The 17,618-nt window shown below is 35.9% G+C and overlaps 1 protein-coding gene across 2 annotated transcripts in view; it reads right to left on the bottom strand.

Annotated features, from left to right (window-relative positions):
• Positions 1-233: 233 nt before the first annotated feature.
• Positions 234-17,618, bottom strand: part of LOC135201819 (alpha-tocopherol transfer protein-like) — a 25,340-nt gene continuing 7,955 nt past the window's right edge. The window contains exons 1-7 of one of the 2 annotated variants that reach the window (XM_064231093.1): positions 17,353-17,509; positions 6,051-6,251; positions 4,365-4,586; positions 3,127-3,320; positions 2,595-2,711; positions 2,258-2,351; positions 234-1,681 (exon numbers count right to left, since the gene is read on the bottom strand). In XM_064231093.1, coding sequence (XP_064087163.1) covers positions 1,533-1,681; positions 2,258-2,351; positions 2,595-2,711; positions 3,127-3,320; positions 4,365-4,586; positions 6,051-6,246 — 972 coding nt within the window. In that variant the 5' untranslated portion in view covers positions 6,247-6,251; positions 17,353-17,509 and the 3' untranslated portion in view covers positions 234-1,532. Of the gene's footprint in view, positions 1,682-2,257; positions 2,352-2,594; positions 2,712-3,126; positions 3,321-4,364; positions 4,587-6,050; positions 6,252-17,352; positions 17,510-17,618 lie in introns of those variants that run through there. The other variant, XM_064231094.1, reaches the window with a different exon arrangement.

The following is a 17,618-nucleotide window of genomic DNA, read 5'->3' as shown; positions in this document are numbered from 1 at the left end:
GCCTGTGCATTATAGGTTCTGCGAAGCTTATTAAGCCGTTTGACTATTATACTCTCAATCAGGCATCTGGGTAAGAGGGTTCTAGCAGTTTCTATATTAAGCTTTCCATCATCCATATTTAGAGGAACATAATTTATTTTAACTTCCACTGGAACTAATCCAAATTACTTTCAGAACGGTTTTGTTTTAAAAATTTCTTCAAATTAACTCAGAGGCTGAGAATTACAGATCGCTACCAGTTTAAAACTGTGGCCAAAACAAATTTAACCACTTCAATACTTTATTTTTAAAAACAGCATTTCATTATGTTATTAATTTAGAAAACAAGTTACAAAATCAGTTTATTCATCACACTGTATTTACAAGACAGGAGACTCCTAACTTAAATTAGTATTACATCAAATGCCATTCATACTACAAATAAATACCTAGAGTTAAAAAAACTCCATCATTCACTTTCAACAAAATCAGTTTTCATTCAGCCATGAAATGATCCGTAACTAAAAAAAAAAAATCCTAATAGTCTGCTATTTGTGTGGAGAACTCGTACAAAACATTTGACTAGAGTTCATAGTGTATTATTGACGTTGCTGGGACAGTATTATAACCCATGAAAGACATTTACAACAACTGGGCAACTGAAGGACTTTCACAATATACGCAAGCTTTTACTGTTCGAAGGTTTGCCCAATATGAAAGTGGTAAATGGCACTTTAAAAAGCTGGCATTTTACATAAATTTTCTGCAGCCTTTCAATCTGCATACAGGTTCTAGGTCAAGCGCAAGTTGGAAACAGCTTCAGTCTAAGCAATGTTCAACCTTGAGGGAAAAAAAAGAAAAAAAAAGCCACTTCATCCCAGTCGAACTTTACACTTGCAAGAGTAAACAGTATATTAACCTTACCCTTGAGCAAATCTTAATGGTTATTCAACACAATTCTTAATTAGATACTTAATTTACTGCATTTTGGTACAAGAGCACTGATCTTTAACAATTAAGGCAATGTGGTGTGGAGCACTAAGTACATAATCCAAAGTATGACAATTAAAAATTCGAAAGCTATAACTAAATTTTGTCACATAAAAACTTAAAATTCCATACAGAGAGATTTACCATGACAATCTGCTTTGGTTGAATTTTAAATTTGTTCAGTACCATTGGGTAAAGTTAGTTTAAATTTAAATTTATAACCTATATTAAAAGACTTCATTCCTCTGTCAAAACACATTATTTCAACACTGTCTATGAGACTGGCGACTAAAACTCTACAACTTCAGCCAAGCTTCCAGCCTCACCACATACTGATCTCGTGCAAATAAAACATCGCTCCTCTCATTACACCTACTTATGCTCTGCAGATTCCAGAGTTCTTTAATTGATATGAAGCTCTCTCAGTAAAATGTACTTATATGAATTCACGCGCTAGCCTGAAAACTTTCAAATAATTGACAGCAGTTCTCTCACTCTACATACCAAACTCTTATTCTGCAGTCATTGTCTACAAGCGGAAATAATCTTGACATTAAACAAATTCAGTCTATGTCAAGTTTCCTGAAGTTCTTTTGAATGGTTTCAAAAGCTTTATCGATTTTCTTGGTTTTCTTCTTCTCCTCCTCTATGACCATTTGGTCCATCATAAGCAGTCGCGACCTCACTGCCAGTAATTCTTTCTTGTACATTTCTGAAAGTAAAAAGTGTTAAAATACGATCAAGTGGTATTAAAGTATGCAAGTGTTAAAATACTAAAAATACTAGCAAGTGGTCAAGTTCAGATTAGGTTGGACTAAAACTGCAATCACTTTAATAATCCTAGAGTAATTAATTAATATTCTTTGGGAATTAATCCAAAACCACAAGTGTGTCATGTCAAAGGAGCAGAAATATCTCCTACCAATGAACGTAAAGAAGGTCTCCAAAAGCCTCAAGTTCCACTTGTTCAAAAATTAGAAACAAGCACTACTTCTTTGTACTAGAGAAGTATGCACTTTAAGGCTAGGTTACTAATGTTTAAAGTGTCTTAAGGAAAATTGAATGCTAGACTAAAGCAACTATCTAAATTCCCACATTATGAAAAAAATTAAAGCGTCAAGACTGTGGCATAAAGTCTTATCCCAGTGTATTAAATGCTTGCAAGTAACTGTAGTTTTGTTTTTAGTTTAAATTCATTATGTCAGCTATCATGGACCAGAAACTAACACTGTACTCCCTGCTTAAGCATTGTTTACGGAAATACCAAGATTTAGCAAAAGTAGCTTACTGATCATCTCTGCCATTGGCACAGTTCCTCCATACTCCTTGGGCAAGATGTGAGTTGGCACTTTCTTCTTAAGCTTAGTCTCGTCACTGTGAACCTGCAAGAAAGTTTCAGTGGGATTTAAAATCACCCGAAATAAAGATGGACACAAATACAGGTAGTTATAATATGGAGAACTATACCTAGGCTCCACTACAAAAAAAAACCCTAGGGAATATATACAAATCTGGTCAATTTAGATTATTTACTTTTAATACAGATCATTGGCAAGTGGTTTCTATAAACATAACCACAACAAATTCAACGAGAAACACCAAGCAGTCATTCACAATTACTGTACCTGGAATCTGCTTTTGATCTTGTCTGAGAGGAGAGTTTTGGAGAACTCAAAAATTGCGTAGAGAGCAGTAGGCAAATTGACAAAATGTATTTCCTTGTGTCTGGCTGGAATGGTTTTCTGAAAGAAAAAGTAACTTGTCAAAACCAGAACGAAGTGCATGAAAATAAAATTTAAGTTTTTATCGGAACATAGTTACTGCAGCTCTCTTGATACTAGGATCTGGTTGTAAACTCTTCTTAAACTTGAAAGATTTAAAACTAGGAAATAGGGAATCTAGTACCAGCGATTTTTAAGTCGAACAGTTTCGTATTCCATGCAAATAGTTTCATGGTACCAAAAGTACCCAACACCTCCAGCTGCACTGACCCATGTCAACAATCGCCAATACTTTTAAGCAAGTAAATTTTTTCAAAGACCGCCACCGGGTCAAAAAACTCTAGTACTAATCTCAAGCTATAAGGCAAGATACCCAATTGAATGTTATCGAAACTCAATAACAGACTCAAAGTATTAACCACTTTATAGTACACACCTCACAGCATTGGAAAGCTTTGGAGACTTCAGCTGGAGTCCATAGGCATATCAAGTTCAAGCCAACGTCCCTCTCGTCGAATATGTAGGTGAACCCTCTCACCTGGTTCTCTTCGTCTTCCAATAATGATTCAAGCCCAATCATGGTTGCTCTAACCTGATCTGCTGTCGTATGCCTGTTAGGATCCATTTTATCTGGAAGAAAGAAGAGTTTTACAAGAAAGAATCGAAAAGTATATGGCAAAGCTTAAAAAAAGTGCAGGGGTTATTCTAGGACAAAATTGCTTACTATACTGTTTTTTCCATCTGTCCATCCGCCTGTGGTGTTTTTGTATGGTAACACAGAGTCCCGGGCTTTAAATAGTTACGCTATGTGTAAGTTTTAGGTAAATAAAAGGAAATCTGGGTGTACATTTGCAACTGAAAAGTGTTTTAATAATTTACTGTATGAGAAGTACACCGTTAATATTTGAAATAGGATATTATTATTGTTGAATGTAAGCTGAATGTAACTATCTAAAGCCCGGGACGCAGTGTTACCATAAGGAAACACCACAGGCAGATGGACAGATGGAAAAAAAACAAGAGTATAGGCAGAGGCTTTAGTATGTTGTAAGCATGAATATATACAGGAGCCACTCTCCTGCTTACAGTAAAACTTTTCTTTGGTAACACTTATTATATCAGCTTATTTCTACACTAGTACCTGTGCCCATAACTACACCTACAAAGATCTTATCTTAAATACACTTTAAAGCATCCACACAAAGTCAATTAAGAAAACTAAACTGCTTAAAAGTAACCTAGGTCTTCAATTAACAAGACCTATACACTATTTAAAGCTAAACTAACCTCCATTAAAATCCTTCGTCCACACAAAAAAAATATGTGGTGTAAAGTAAAGTTAATCTTGGAACCCACTTATCTTTGTAAATACCATTCAGCTAAGATTTATCTGAATTATGTGAACTGGTATACAGTTAAGATTTAAAGGGAACATCAGTATCCGCTAGAACTGTATGGTTTTCAAGGAAACATCAGTATCCGCAGAACTGTATGGTTTTCAAGGAAACTTTAGTATCCCCCAAAACTGTATGGTTTTCAAGGAAACATCAGTATCCTCTAAAACTGCATGGTTTTCAAGGGCACATCAGTCTATCCTTTTAAGATTGTATGCAAGTGATCAGGCAGCATGCAAAGATAACTTTATCCTCACTGATTTCCAGTTCCCTTTCTTACTTGCAACACTGAAGAAAACTCTGCGCCCAGATTCGTCCCTTTCGGGGAGGGCGAAGAAATATCCCTGATCGATGAGGTCCTCCAACATTCTGTCACAGATGTCCAAACGTGAGAACCAGTTTGAATGTTCCCTGCGGATGCGGAGGTATTTCTCCAGGCACTCCTTGGATTCCTTCATGCGGAATTTCTTCAGACGTAGAAACCGGAGAAGGAAGTTCGCGTCTGCAAGACAAAATATGGTTTCATGCCATGTTTCAAACTTACTAAGGACTTTACCGAATTAAAAGCTATGGTAAAAGATTAACACAGAACCAAGAGTATATAAAGTTAAATTGAAATCCAAATTAACCCTACCACTAATAGGGATTTAAATCCAAATTAACTACTACTATAGGGCTTAAACCGAATTAACCCTACCACTAATAGGGATTTACATTAAATTACCTACTACCATAGGGCTTAAACTGAATTTACAGCGATGGTAAAGATTAACAGAACCAAGAGTATATAAAGTTAAATTTAAATCCAAATTAACCCTACCACTAATAGGGATTTAAATCCAAAGTAACCTACTACTAATAGGGCTTTAAGAAAACTTTGCTTTAAATTACTTTCAATTTGCAAGACAATATTTTCATGCCTCCAAATTTTGCCAACAATTTCTTTGAGAAATGTTAAAAAAATACACTAAACCACAGTTTAGAATAATTGTAGTTTCTGGATTTCATTAGTACTGGCGCAGACACTTCTGTATTCCACTCAGAATAAAAACCAAGGTAGTGACTATTTTATAGTTCAATGACGCACAAAACGAAGACCTAAGTTTCTTCGAAAAATATTAGTTTCACTGAAGACTAAAGATTATTTTTATAGTTCAATGACAAAACGAGGACTTACGTTCCTTCGAAAAGTATTTGTTTCACTGAAGACAGTTTAGCAGACATTACTTCGCATAAGTAACAGGTCAATGCATAAGTAACAGGTCAATGCATTACCAAATTACAACTGGTGCTTCTTTCAAGTATACTGGTTTATAGTCAGAATTTGGCCCCGGATCCTTCCCAAAAGGATTTAGTTACCTAACTCTCTAGTTAAAGTCTCTACTTCAAAGTCTCAAGAGCCCATTAACCTATATTTTTGGGCAAAACATTTCTTAGGCAGTATTAAGAAAATTACAAATTTAATTTCTTTAAAGTATAAACTGTATTTTTGGGCAAAACATTTCCTATCCATTATTAAGAAATTAACAAATTTAATTTCTTTAAAGTATCTTTACTTCCTTCAAAAGTCACATTGTTCAAACTTCTATTAGCCCCTCCCATTTACTAACAGTTACTAAATTTTATTATACCGAAATCTAACAGCAGACACACGAGCGCCTCAGTGGGGTAATCGGTATGGTCTTTGCCTGCCACCTCGGTGACCGCTAGTTCGATTCTCGGGCATTCCATTGACGTGTGCGAGATGTGTACTTCTGGTGATAGAAGATCACACTATGTGGTTCGGCAGTCACGTAAAGCCGATGGTCCCGTTGCTGAATAACCACTGGTTCTATGCAATGTAAACACCATAGAAAAATACAAACAGCAGACAAAAAGATATAACTCAAATTTACTTTGTCGACTCTGTCTAAAAACGCACGTAATCATTTTTTTTACTACCGGAAACTGAGCAACCTCCTCTTACCAAGCCTGCACTTAGTGATGGCTGGATTCCTCCGGATGTAGTCCCTCATTTGCTGAAGCCCATTTGTCCTGGACGCTTCATCCTCGCAGAGGTCTTTAGCAGCCAGCTTCAAGACAGGCGGGGGAAGGGTGCATACGTAGTCATCCTCTCCCAGCACCGTAGACAAGTCATCGCAAGCTCCGTATGGGCTACCCATTGCGTCTGTGGAAAAAATATTTAATTAGTGGTAACAAATTGCAGCAGCGTAAATCTAAGGACAAAGCCTATGAAAGTGTAAATTTCCACAAACTTCTTCCTTAACTTAAACTTTAGGGATAAAACAATGTTACACAGGATCGCAGTTTTCCCCCCAGCGATAAAATTACTATGAGAAGAGCTACGCGGCCAATACCTCCAGCGAACTCTTAAAACTTATGTTTTATGGAATCCTGTCTAGTTTCATTAAGCCTATAGCCTCTTCAGGCGATAGGCCAGCAAACCTTTACAACAGCTGCTGAAAATTTGAAATTGTTTGTGTTTAAGGCTGGTGGCAGATTTCACAACCTGAATTTAAGGCTAGACCATCACATGCTTTAAGATTAAACCAGATTAATTTAAAACTGGCTCTAATGAATGGATAGGAATTTCAGTGCGGTTAAAACTTCTGAATAGTAACTAAATATCGAGCCTTGTGTTTATAGCACTCTAGGTAAGCATACACACCTTTTGCCCTTGCAAAGGGTAGAACTAACAAAGGCTGCAGACGAAACTTGGGACAGAGGAAAGAGGCACAAAGCTAAAGTGCAAGTACAGTAATTTTCCTAGTCTGAAATTATCATTACCTTGCCTATACCCTTTACACAATTGAAGGGTTTATGCCTATGCTCCACTACGGCCAACTGACTCATACATTTCATTAGATTAGACATTTCGTACCTTGTGTATTAATAGTAGATAGCAAACTTAAAACTACTAATTCTCGATCCATATCACTAACCCCACTGTCTACAGAGGGGGCCCTTGAAACTAATATCCCACGGCTATCACTTACGAAATTAATTTTAAAGTAATTCTAGTGTTGCAAGCTATACGGGTACATCGTACTTTTAACTACATTAGTAGTTTTAAGTAGACACTACGAGCACAGTCAGTTAATATTTATGACAATGTTATTGACAGCGCCGTTCACTGTAAACTTACTGTAAGCTTCCTAGGGTCTAGGTACATAATGTTGGGCGATAAGCAGTTCTATATTTACGAAATCTTGTCAGTTAATCAAAATCTTGTCAAGGAGAAATTTCTGGTCACGAGAAGATTTGTTAGTTTGTATGGTGTTTTTACGTTGCATGGTACCAGAGGTTATTCAGAAACGGAACCAACTGCTTTACGAGACTTCCGAACCACGTCGAGAGTGAACAGAGCGTTAACAGAAACTAGAACAGTTATTAATAAACTGCTGTAAGAATTTGAAAATGATCTAAAACGGTATATTAGGATTAGTCTCACTATTACTCTAGTCTTATGGTTTTAATTATCTCTAGAAGGCAGAAGTACCAACCTTAGATCTGACCTAACCTTTTTTACTCTTGTGCATCATACACTGATGATTTGCTACTTATATTTCAGGTTAGACAAAATTTATAGCCAGAGGCCTGAAGTCGGGAAGCAATAGGAATGAGGACTTCTGATCTGCAAGGCAGCATATGTTAAGTCATGAAGACTGTAAAGCGTCAAACTATACTGTTTTTCCATCTGTCCACCCGCCTGTGGTGTTTGCGTAAGGTAACACTGCGACCCGGGCTTTAGATAGTTCCATTCAGCTTACATTCAAGAATTATATCATCCTCTTTCGAATATTAACGGTGTACTTCGCATACAGTAAATTATTAAAGTACTTTTCAGTTGCAAATGTACACCCAGATATCCTTTTATTTACCTAAAACTTACACACAGCGTAACTATCTAAAGCCCGGGACGCAGTGTTACCATACGCAACACCACAGGCGGATGGACAGATGGAAAAAAAAAAACAAGAGTACAGACTTTCAACTGCTCTTTAATCTACACAATGTATGATATCTCTGGCTGAAGTTGCTTTTTCTACACAGAAATTTGAGAGGTTCAGTTCCAGAAAATTCTCTATTAAAATTCTAAATTTAAAACTTAGTGATAAAGGGTATGACATGACAAGATAACAAGACTTATGTCACAAAGCTTTCAATTAGCAAATGGTTATGCTACAGATTTAAGGGTTTTAGAACTTTCATAAAAGTTAAAACCCATGCCACGTTAAGCATTTTAAGATTCTCTTCAGAACCTCCATTCTAATTAAAATTAGAGAATTCCAAGCAATTTTCTCTTCCACTACAGTCCTAAGACATAAGAACCTATACCACTTGCAATGCATGACATTTGAAATTTAATTACGGTATCTGTATGTAAGCTAAAATTATTCAATTTTGGAAAGTAACTAGAATTTAAGGGATTGTTTATTCGCAAATCATAAAAAAAATAATCCAAAAATAAAAGAAAATCCTATAAGCAAATAGTCACTCCCGGTTTCAGTTTAACTAGAGAAGTTTTTTCATAACCCTAGTACATAACCTGAATATTCTCAGCCTTTAAAATTAGTCTTTTAAAATTTAACCAAAAAACGCAGCCATGTCTGTACATACTGTTCTTTTACATTATTAACAAATTAAAATAAAATTTGCCTTCAAGAGTGAAAACTGTCGCCTATACTCAAGATAAGAGTTTGTTTGCCCTCAGTCTAGAATCTGCAGATACAGTGTCAAACAGGACGAGATAAAGCCTTATCTAGATCCCGATAAGAGAATTATGCAAAATCACAGTATCCAGCCGAATATTAATGTTAAAACTTAAATGTCCAAGAATGCCACAAGCCTATCGAGAGCGCCTCAGTGGCGTGGTTGGTATGGTATTTACGCCCCACCTCGGTGGTCGCGGGGAGTGAGAGATGTGCATTTCTGGTGATAGAAATTCACTCTCGACGTGGTTCGGAAGTCACGTAAAGCCGTTGGTCCCGTTGCTGAATAACCACTGGTTCCATGCAACGTTAAACGTTAAAACACCATACAAACAAACAAGCCTATCGATAGGCAATGCATCAACTCGTGCCTAAATCAAGGTAGCAGAGCTATATATCCTTGGCCCGATTACTGGTTTGCTGAATATAATAAAAGCGCCAAGCTTAAGGTTTGTCCCCTTCACCAGGGAAGCAGGTTCACGATCTCTTATGTAGTATAGCCAACCACCAGGTCAGGGCCATCTGTAGTTAAACCAGCGCAATCTCGCAGAAAAACCCGGTGTAGCAGATCCATTTACATATTTCATTAATATAAATACACTTTCACGGTGCAACTCACTTTGCAACGAAGTAATACCATTACATTTAAGAATACCAGTCATCCGTTGCTCAAGTCAGGATTTCCTCACATTTTATAACTACAAATCTCAAGTTTAATAAAGCACGTACATAAAAAGCAAACTTGGAACGATACAGTAGTTTCAGAATTCATGAAACCAATCATATAAAGTTATAGAATATTCATGAAAATCAAATATACCCATTTATTATTGTAAATTAAGAGAAAAATTAGGTACTGAATAGTTAACTTTAATAAATAGAATATTCATGAAAATCAAATATACCCATTTATTATTGTAAATTAAGAGAAAAATTAGGTACTGAATAGTTAACTTTAATAAAAGATTATTCGGAGGGGGTGTAGATGTAAAGCCATTAACTTGAAAATTTTTTTAAACAAATTCTCCATTAAAAACATTGTTAAGCCTAAAAATAATATTTAACAATTCATTGAGCAAATATTGCAAATTAAAAAGTTAACTACGTACATCCATTTTGCAAATACTATTTGATTTAGTTATCACTAACAATCAGAAAAAACCATGACTGATCAATTATATTCATCAAAGATATTTGAAAGATTTATGAAGGGCTTCATTTAAAAGTTAATTTCTAACTATTAGAATAAGCATTACAGCAAGGGAAAAGAAATTAATAATCAATAATAATGGAAGTAGTAAATGAAAGAGTATATTTGCTAGGCTACATTTTGTGCTCTTGATGAGAGCTATAGTGAAGCTCAGCGGTGAAGGTTAACAAGGGACCATATTAGTTAATACAACTGCACCCAAAGCGGCGTCCACCATAATATTGACCGAACCCAGTCGCCCCCCTCCCCCCCCCCCACCATCGACCTTCCTGCCGTTACACAATACTGTTTACCTGCAACGCAACAGGTTGCAAGATCAACATTCTCTTAACAGTGATCTAAGCAGGTTCCCAGAAGGACTCCCAGCCATAGGAGCTGGCCGGTGCCAAGTAGGTTAGTGAAGGTGGGAGAGGCCATAAGGAGAACTGGAATTAAGAAAGAGTGGGAAATTAAGAACGGCAGACACGTCACAGTATAACTATTTATCCCAATATCGCGTCGTTTAAGGCATAGGACTATTTACAAGGCAGACATATCTAGTAATAGAGAGTTTGTTCTCCAACATATAGATGGTAATTGAAAATTCGAAACGAGACCACCTAGTAATCTAAAAATAGTAAACGTTCGAGCGCTGGGTTGCCAAGTCTGAACCTTGCGTAATCTCTAAAAGCTAGGAGTAAGCTTCATACTGTAGGGTACAATTATAAAGACCAGCTCTTGTCTGGACGATAGGAAATAACTGAAAAGGTAAAAGACTAATTTAATTAAGAGTACTATCAAGGAAACTAACAAAACATACTGACCAATGTGGTGAATTTGCATTAGTGTTCTACACTGCTTGAGATAGATCTAGAAATATTTCGGTACAGGTAACAATATCTAATATGTGGTGGTAAATATTTAGCAACATCAGCTCTGCCAAGATAAAGACATAAGGAAAAGTGCTAGATATGAGCGAGGCAACAACAAGTGTGTTTTAAAGACATTCAACGACAGGGCACATGTCTTTATTTGGCCAAGAGCATAAACTTGATCGTGTCCAGGGGTCGTTCACCCCCACGTGTTTATTCTTCGAACTTTAATTTACTTTTCCATCTGTGAACCCAATGACTTTTGTGAACAGAAAGACCTTAATGTAAAAATGTCATAAATTACAAGTCTGTCTTGGAAATAAAAAGGAACAGCATTCTGATAATGAAAGTATTAACACAGCCAAGGAACCCATCGACCCCGTGCTGCAATCACATGATGTTCGTATGTGCACAAGTCGCAACCTATCATCACAATGACAGCATTAACAGTAAACAAACCGCATAAAAGTTACCCGTGTCGTAGTTTAAAATTACAGGCACATTAAAACTTATAATTTATGATATCCAGGAATGCTTCCACGAAATCCCATTAAAATTTGGACAAACCGAACATAACTACCGAGAACTACAATGTAGACAAAAACCTGTTCATGAAGACTTCGACATACCTGACCCACTGACTGCTACAATCCATCAGTCTTCATATCCATGGCGATTACTTCCACTAAATGCTATTAACTTAAATTTGTGTGTACAAGAATTAACAGAATAAAACCTAATGAAGTATACTAATATTACAGCTGCCCTAAAGTTTTTTAGAGAGTTCAATAACAGCAGCTCGCTATGCGGATGTTAAAATTACACCCAAAGAACACCAGCTATTTTTTTTTTTACCTCTCGCGTCTACGTTTAAAAATAGCCGGCTCCTGACTTAGCAAAATCAGTTAGTGAGAGTACATTCACGTTTGCCATGTAAACTAATCCCCTAACAGGGAAAACCCACTATCTAAAATTAATACCTTCGGCATACAGCCAGACTTTAATCAAAACTGTCTACAAAGATAAATATGAATAACACTGATCAGCGGGGCTAGATAGCACCTTACTAGTTTTTAGTCTATACGAAGACTGAAACAAAGTGATCAGTTAGTAAAGCATATTAAAATATCTTACCACGTACACAATACATAATACTGGGAAAAGTATTTTAAACACCGATGCACCAATTAACTCTTCGCACCACACGTCACTGTCCTGTGACTACTTTCTCTAACGTAAACCACAGTTGTCTGGAGGAGGACCATAGTAACGAACGAACAAACTAACGAACAAACTAACGAACAAACGAACTCCTCCCCATAGAAAGTTCCTACGTAATCAATCAAAACTCAATAAAATAAAGTTTTATTCTTATTGGAGTTGAAGTTCCGAGAAACAACGCAGGCTACTTAATTATTTTGCCTTTGAATTTTTTCTGATTTCAGTTTTGAAGGAAAACTGCGTTAATTATAAAGCTCGTTGGCAACTAAAGGCAGCAGACACATAACCAGATTCCTCTCCACGGAGGGATAACGAAAGCAAAGAAATGTCCTTAAACGGAGACTGGATGGGATGGTGGGAGGGCGGGGGCGGGGGGCAGTGATTATAAGAGATCATCCTTTCGCCCCTGACCAACTGAGTTTGGCAGTCTAGTCTCCTGAATGTTTTTTTTTTTTTTTTTTTTTTTTTTTTAATATGTATAAGCACAACTGAAAAATATAAAAGTCGACCGACTTACAGTATCTGAAGCTAATAGAAATGTCTGACTAAGCTGTTCTTTACTCGGGGTGTGCTGGAGTTATGAATTTTTGTGCAACATACCAAGACTAGTGATACTAAACTTTATACTCAACATTAGGTACGCATGTAAAGGAATTTAGAACAATGTTAATTGCTAACGTATGAAGGTGCCCCAGAGCTTTATCTACTTTATTTCTCTATACTGTCAAAAAAAAAAATTTAGCCGTTAGGAAAAAAAAAAAAATCTTAAAAACTTGAGACTACTGAAACTTTATGACCAAAGTTAAGGAACTCTGAAACCCCTCGGAGTTTAATCTGTCTTATGGAAAGATTGAAGTAAACATTTACCAATGTTCTGTTGTAAGTAGCAGTACTAAAAAAATTATAGTTAGCTACGTGAAACTAGGTTGAATAACTTAAGTTAAATATATATATCAATGAAAGATTATTTCCCTTGAAGGGGTAAATTTCCTAAAGTTAATCCAGCTTTCCCTTCCGGCGAAATTTATGAAATGGAGTGTACCAAAAAACATTGTTTAAATTATCATTCGTATACCAAAGATAATTTAAAACTTATTTACCAAAGATACGTGCAATGCTGAAAAGTCACCTAAGCTTTCACTAATTAAAGCTTATCGTATTACAACTCTATCAGTAGAATGCACAATAAAAAAGAAAATCAGGTCATGACTTACTCAAGTAACTTTAAAAATTTTAAATACAAAATGTTAAGACTAACTGCCATCTCTGAAGACTAAAAATAATGCTTCAAAACAAGACACGATTGACCTCTAAGGCATAAGAAAAAGTTTAACACTAATAGTCATATTTGATTGACCTTTTGCTTTAAAGAAATGTTACTAAGGTCAGGACTGGTTTAAAGTTTTTTGTTTAACCTTGACGAAGGTAGTCATACTACCTTCTACGAATAGCTCTAAGATCACTGTTCGAGTGTGAACCAGCGCCTTTCGAGACTAGTATATGCCCCGTAGTTTTATTATTATTTTTTTTTTACCCAAGTGACTTTTCGGAAGAAGCTTAAGTAGTTAGGCCTACTGACCTAATTGTCGAAAAACCAACCAATTTAGTCAAACTAAAAATATCCCTGTACTGAATAGGTAGGGGGAAAATGGGGGAGCGTGGTGTTGCCGAGATTTTTTTCTCTCATACTGAAGAGTCGGGAATAAGGCATTCCACTCTTAAGCAGTCTTCCATAACCATAGAGGACCAAACTAATGTCCACGAAGTTAATAAATTAATGAATTATATTCATGGTTCTTTTGATTAAATTCATTAAATAAAATTACAGATCAAACAAAAACCAAACATTCTCTTAAAGCCTAGACCTTTATGCAAGTCCAAACATTCTTTTGAAGCCTGGAACACAAGAGATCTTTAATGTAAACCAAGAAAATTCAACACTCTTAGTACAAGTAGGAATAAACAACGTAAAAACATTTAAGCGAAGAACTGTATTAAATAGATTCTCCTTAACGTAAACTTGCCCTGGTCGAAACCTGTCTAGTCTCTCAACAAGAGACCCTTATACAAGCTACTTTAATTATAATTAGAGGGACTGTCTGCTTTGGAAGGCACTTCCTTAAGTGTCACTATATGCTACAAGCTTGCGGGTAGTTATCCTTTACATTATGATCTAGCCACCCTCTTTGTAAGAGGGAGTGATCCGCAGCTTTTCACAGATATCAACTAAACACTATTTACAAATTAAGTCTAGTCACGTACACTATACCAGTCGCATCATTGAATTATCAAACAAACCGTTCAGCCTTAACCTTGCTCAAGGCAATTATGCACGCTTCCTAATTTTAAGATTAAACAATTACGCTGAAATACTATTTGAATTACTATTTACCAAGTAAATTTACTTTCATACACACGCCAGAGGACCAAGAAACCAAACTCCATATCAGCAATCAAGGTTCCCTCGCAACCGGAGTCGAACCAACTTTTACTTTCAGCAACCTTGACCACTAAACACCAGATAGATATGTCCCATGTTTCTTAGTCGTGTGACCCTCCGTGCCATCGGCGATTTTATACAAAAAGTAGAAAATGTTCAGCCATTACATTTATTGCTTAACCGCAAAGAAATGTGCTACAGTAGCACAAACTCAAAGATGGTCCTTCGGAAATCCTGAAACTTTTGTACAGTTACTTTAAAAAATCAATCTTTATAATTTAAAGTAACTTTCCGCGTGTAGGGGCCAGTGCCAGAGATGATGGGTTCGGGCCAGACAATGTTTATTATCTATAGGCAGAAGAAATTGCAACGGTAATCAGAGTGTACATTTACACTTAGTTAAAACTTAGTCAAAGCCTATAGACCTTTGCTTTACTCGGCAGCTAGACTACCATCCGTAGAGTTCCGACAGGACCACTCTTAGCATCTGTGTTCACCACTCACCGTGGCATTGCTCTGGTCTGGTCTGTTTAATAAAATTGACAGTAGAATATTAATTCTGACGTACAATCTAAAATCATTCCAAGCGCTAGGCCAAAGTTATAATTGTAAAGTTTGTTTTCACAAATCTTTACAAATTTTTCTTATAACAAGATAAATTTATATTTAGGCTTTAGATAGCCAACGCAAAGCAAACTGAAGCCTTAAGAAATTAAAATTTCGGTCATGAAACTAAAAGAAACTGATGAAAATTAGACTATAATCCGGTTTAGTTTGGATGAAACTGGTAACTTTAGACTAGCAAACCAACTGAACACTGTATTGGGATATCTCAACCGTCACAAGATCGCCCACAACATACTTAGACCTTGACAGGCAATTCGAGCGTTATGAAAAAGGAATAATTTCAATTCACTAATGTGGTATACATGTCAAATTAAAGTAATGCAATAAACTTGGCAATTTCTGCGAAGAAATATGAAGATCAAAAGCCCTTATAAAGTATACCATTTGAAAATACACGTCCGGAATATATATTGAAATGTTGATGAACTTTTATCTTATAATAAGCTTAAACAAGACTACATAGAATTACTGAGCCTAGAGAAACATTACAAGGGTGTAACTTGCAAACAGAAGACAACCTGGAGACAGCGGATCTGGTTTCAAAACCAGATAAACGAGAACGACAAGGTCAAAGTTGATTGCTGCCCTTGCTGCTATAGGCCTAGGGAATGAAGAGTAGGCCTAACTTCCCGAGACACTCCTACCCTGAGAGAAAGAACAAAACCCTTCCAGCTTTCAAGGTTAAACCTTGAGCTGAACAAACTTTCGGCCATGTTTGAAATACAAGATTAGCTTATTAAGTCTCCATAGTAAGAATTGCTAAAGTACATAATTTTAGATCTAGGAAGTATTTACGATAAGACATTAGGACAAATTTTTTGGATGGGAGACTTATGGATAAACAAAATTTAGACCACCTTTTAAGATTACACAATTTAGAAAACCTGATTTTTTACTTGGAACATGTGGAAAGTGAAATTTTGATAGAAAAGCTACAAAAAAAAAAAATAAAAAAAAATAAATAAAAATCCCAACTGCAACAAATTAAATATGACAATGAAAAAAACTACTAACTCACCATTACCTAAAACTTTTATATGTTATGTATACAGAAAACAAAGCTGTTATGATTTACAGTGTGATATATTGAACACTAATGGGTAATACTAGACTTAAAAACAAAAGAAGGTTACCCTAAATGTTAACACCTAAACCAAATTATAACTGTTCCTTAAGAGAACACTTAAACACTTACGGGCACTACTACACTTAGAAACAATTTAACAAAAATTTGACAACTAAACCAAATTATACTTTCCTTAAAGAGCAAGATTTGAAAAAAGGAGCAGAGCAAGATTTGAAAAAAGGAGCAGAGCAAGATTTAATTAACTAAAACTGAAGCTTTCAGTGCAGCCTAAAGGCACTAAATAAGCAAACCTCATCTGTCAACGTCGCAGGTTAAGAATTGTGAACGGAACAGCATAGGAAGAAAAAAAATAAATAGTACAGTTTTTAATAGACCCTCAATACCTGAATACTTCGCAAGGCATTTAAACCACTTTACTCAGAATCAATGTAGAGTACCTCGTGGCATTGAAGAACACGCCTATAATATCCGACAGAGCTCTCGAAAGCAATCATTACCGATTAACCAAAACAAGGCCTATAGTGAGTAGTCTGGTTTGAAACTGAAAACCCATTGAACACAAAATACTTAGTACGTAAATGGCAAGATATTTAATGGGATTGTTAAAAACCTCAGAAGGTATTACTAAACCTCTATAAAAGTATTTTAACTTTTACTACGAAAACATAACTTAAATAAGATACATCAGAGAAACCCATTTGTTTGTGCAAGACAACCCATGCTAATCAAATGACTTTTCACAAATTAATAGAATCAGTGCAAGTGAGGCTTCTTGTTTAAAGAAATTTTATGAATATAATTAAACGAAAGTTTAGAATTTACCCAACAAAATTCTATAGTAAAAAATAAATTGCTTGACATAAAAAAAAAAAACAATCCCTTAAGAATGAAAAGGAAATATATACTACAAAGCCTCCAAACGATTATTTAATAAACTACAACAGTAATAAGGATATTAATTAAAGAGTCTACACAGACTTCCCGTGCAGATAACTAACCATATAATTACATATTCGATTCTCGGATTGAATACTGGAATAAGAGACTTCGTTTCTGTACAGAGAAAAAAAATTCTTCACAGTTAAATACCAGCCAACATATATAATTCAGCGAGACTTACCTTCAAAAAGTACAGAAGGACTAAGCCAACAATTAACTAAATAGACACTTAAATTTTAACTTGAGTCGGAGCACTGATCCCCAGTTTCTAAGACACGGGTAACTACACTGGAGACGTTAGCAGACCCGACTTCCCTCGAAGCTTTGGGGAAGGGACCTTCGGGAACTCTAACTGCCAAACTGCTCTTGCTTGTAAACTGATGTTAAACAGCAGTGAGAGAACCCGTCCGTTCATTTGCTTGAAGTCTCCAATCCTTTGCGAAGTAA

Source organism: Macrobrachium nipponense, chromosome 28 (assembly GCF_015104395.2).
Source record: "Macrobrachium nipponense isolate FS-2020 chromosome 28, ASM1510439v2, whole genome shotgun sequence".
NCBI lineage: Eukaryota > Metazoa > Arthropoda > Malacostraca > Decapoda > Palaemonidae > Macrobrachium > Macrobrachium nipponense.
The sequence above is the reverse complement of the archived record's forward strand: the minus strand, read 5'-3'. Positions and strand labels throughout refer to the sequence as shown.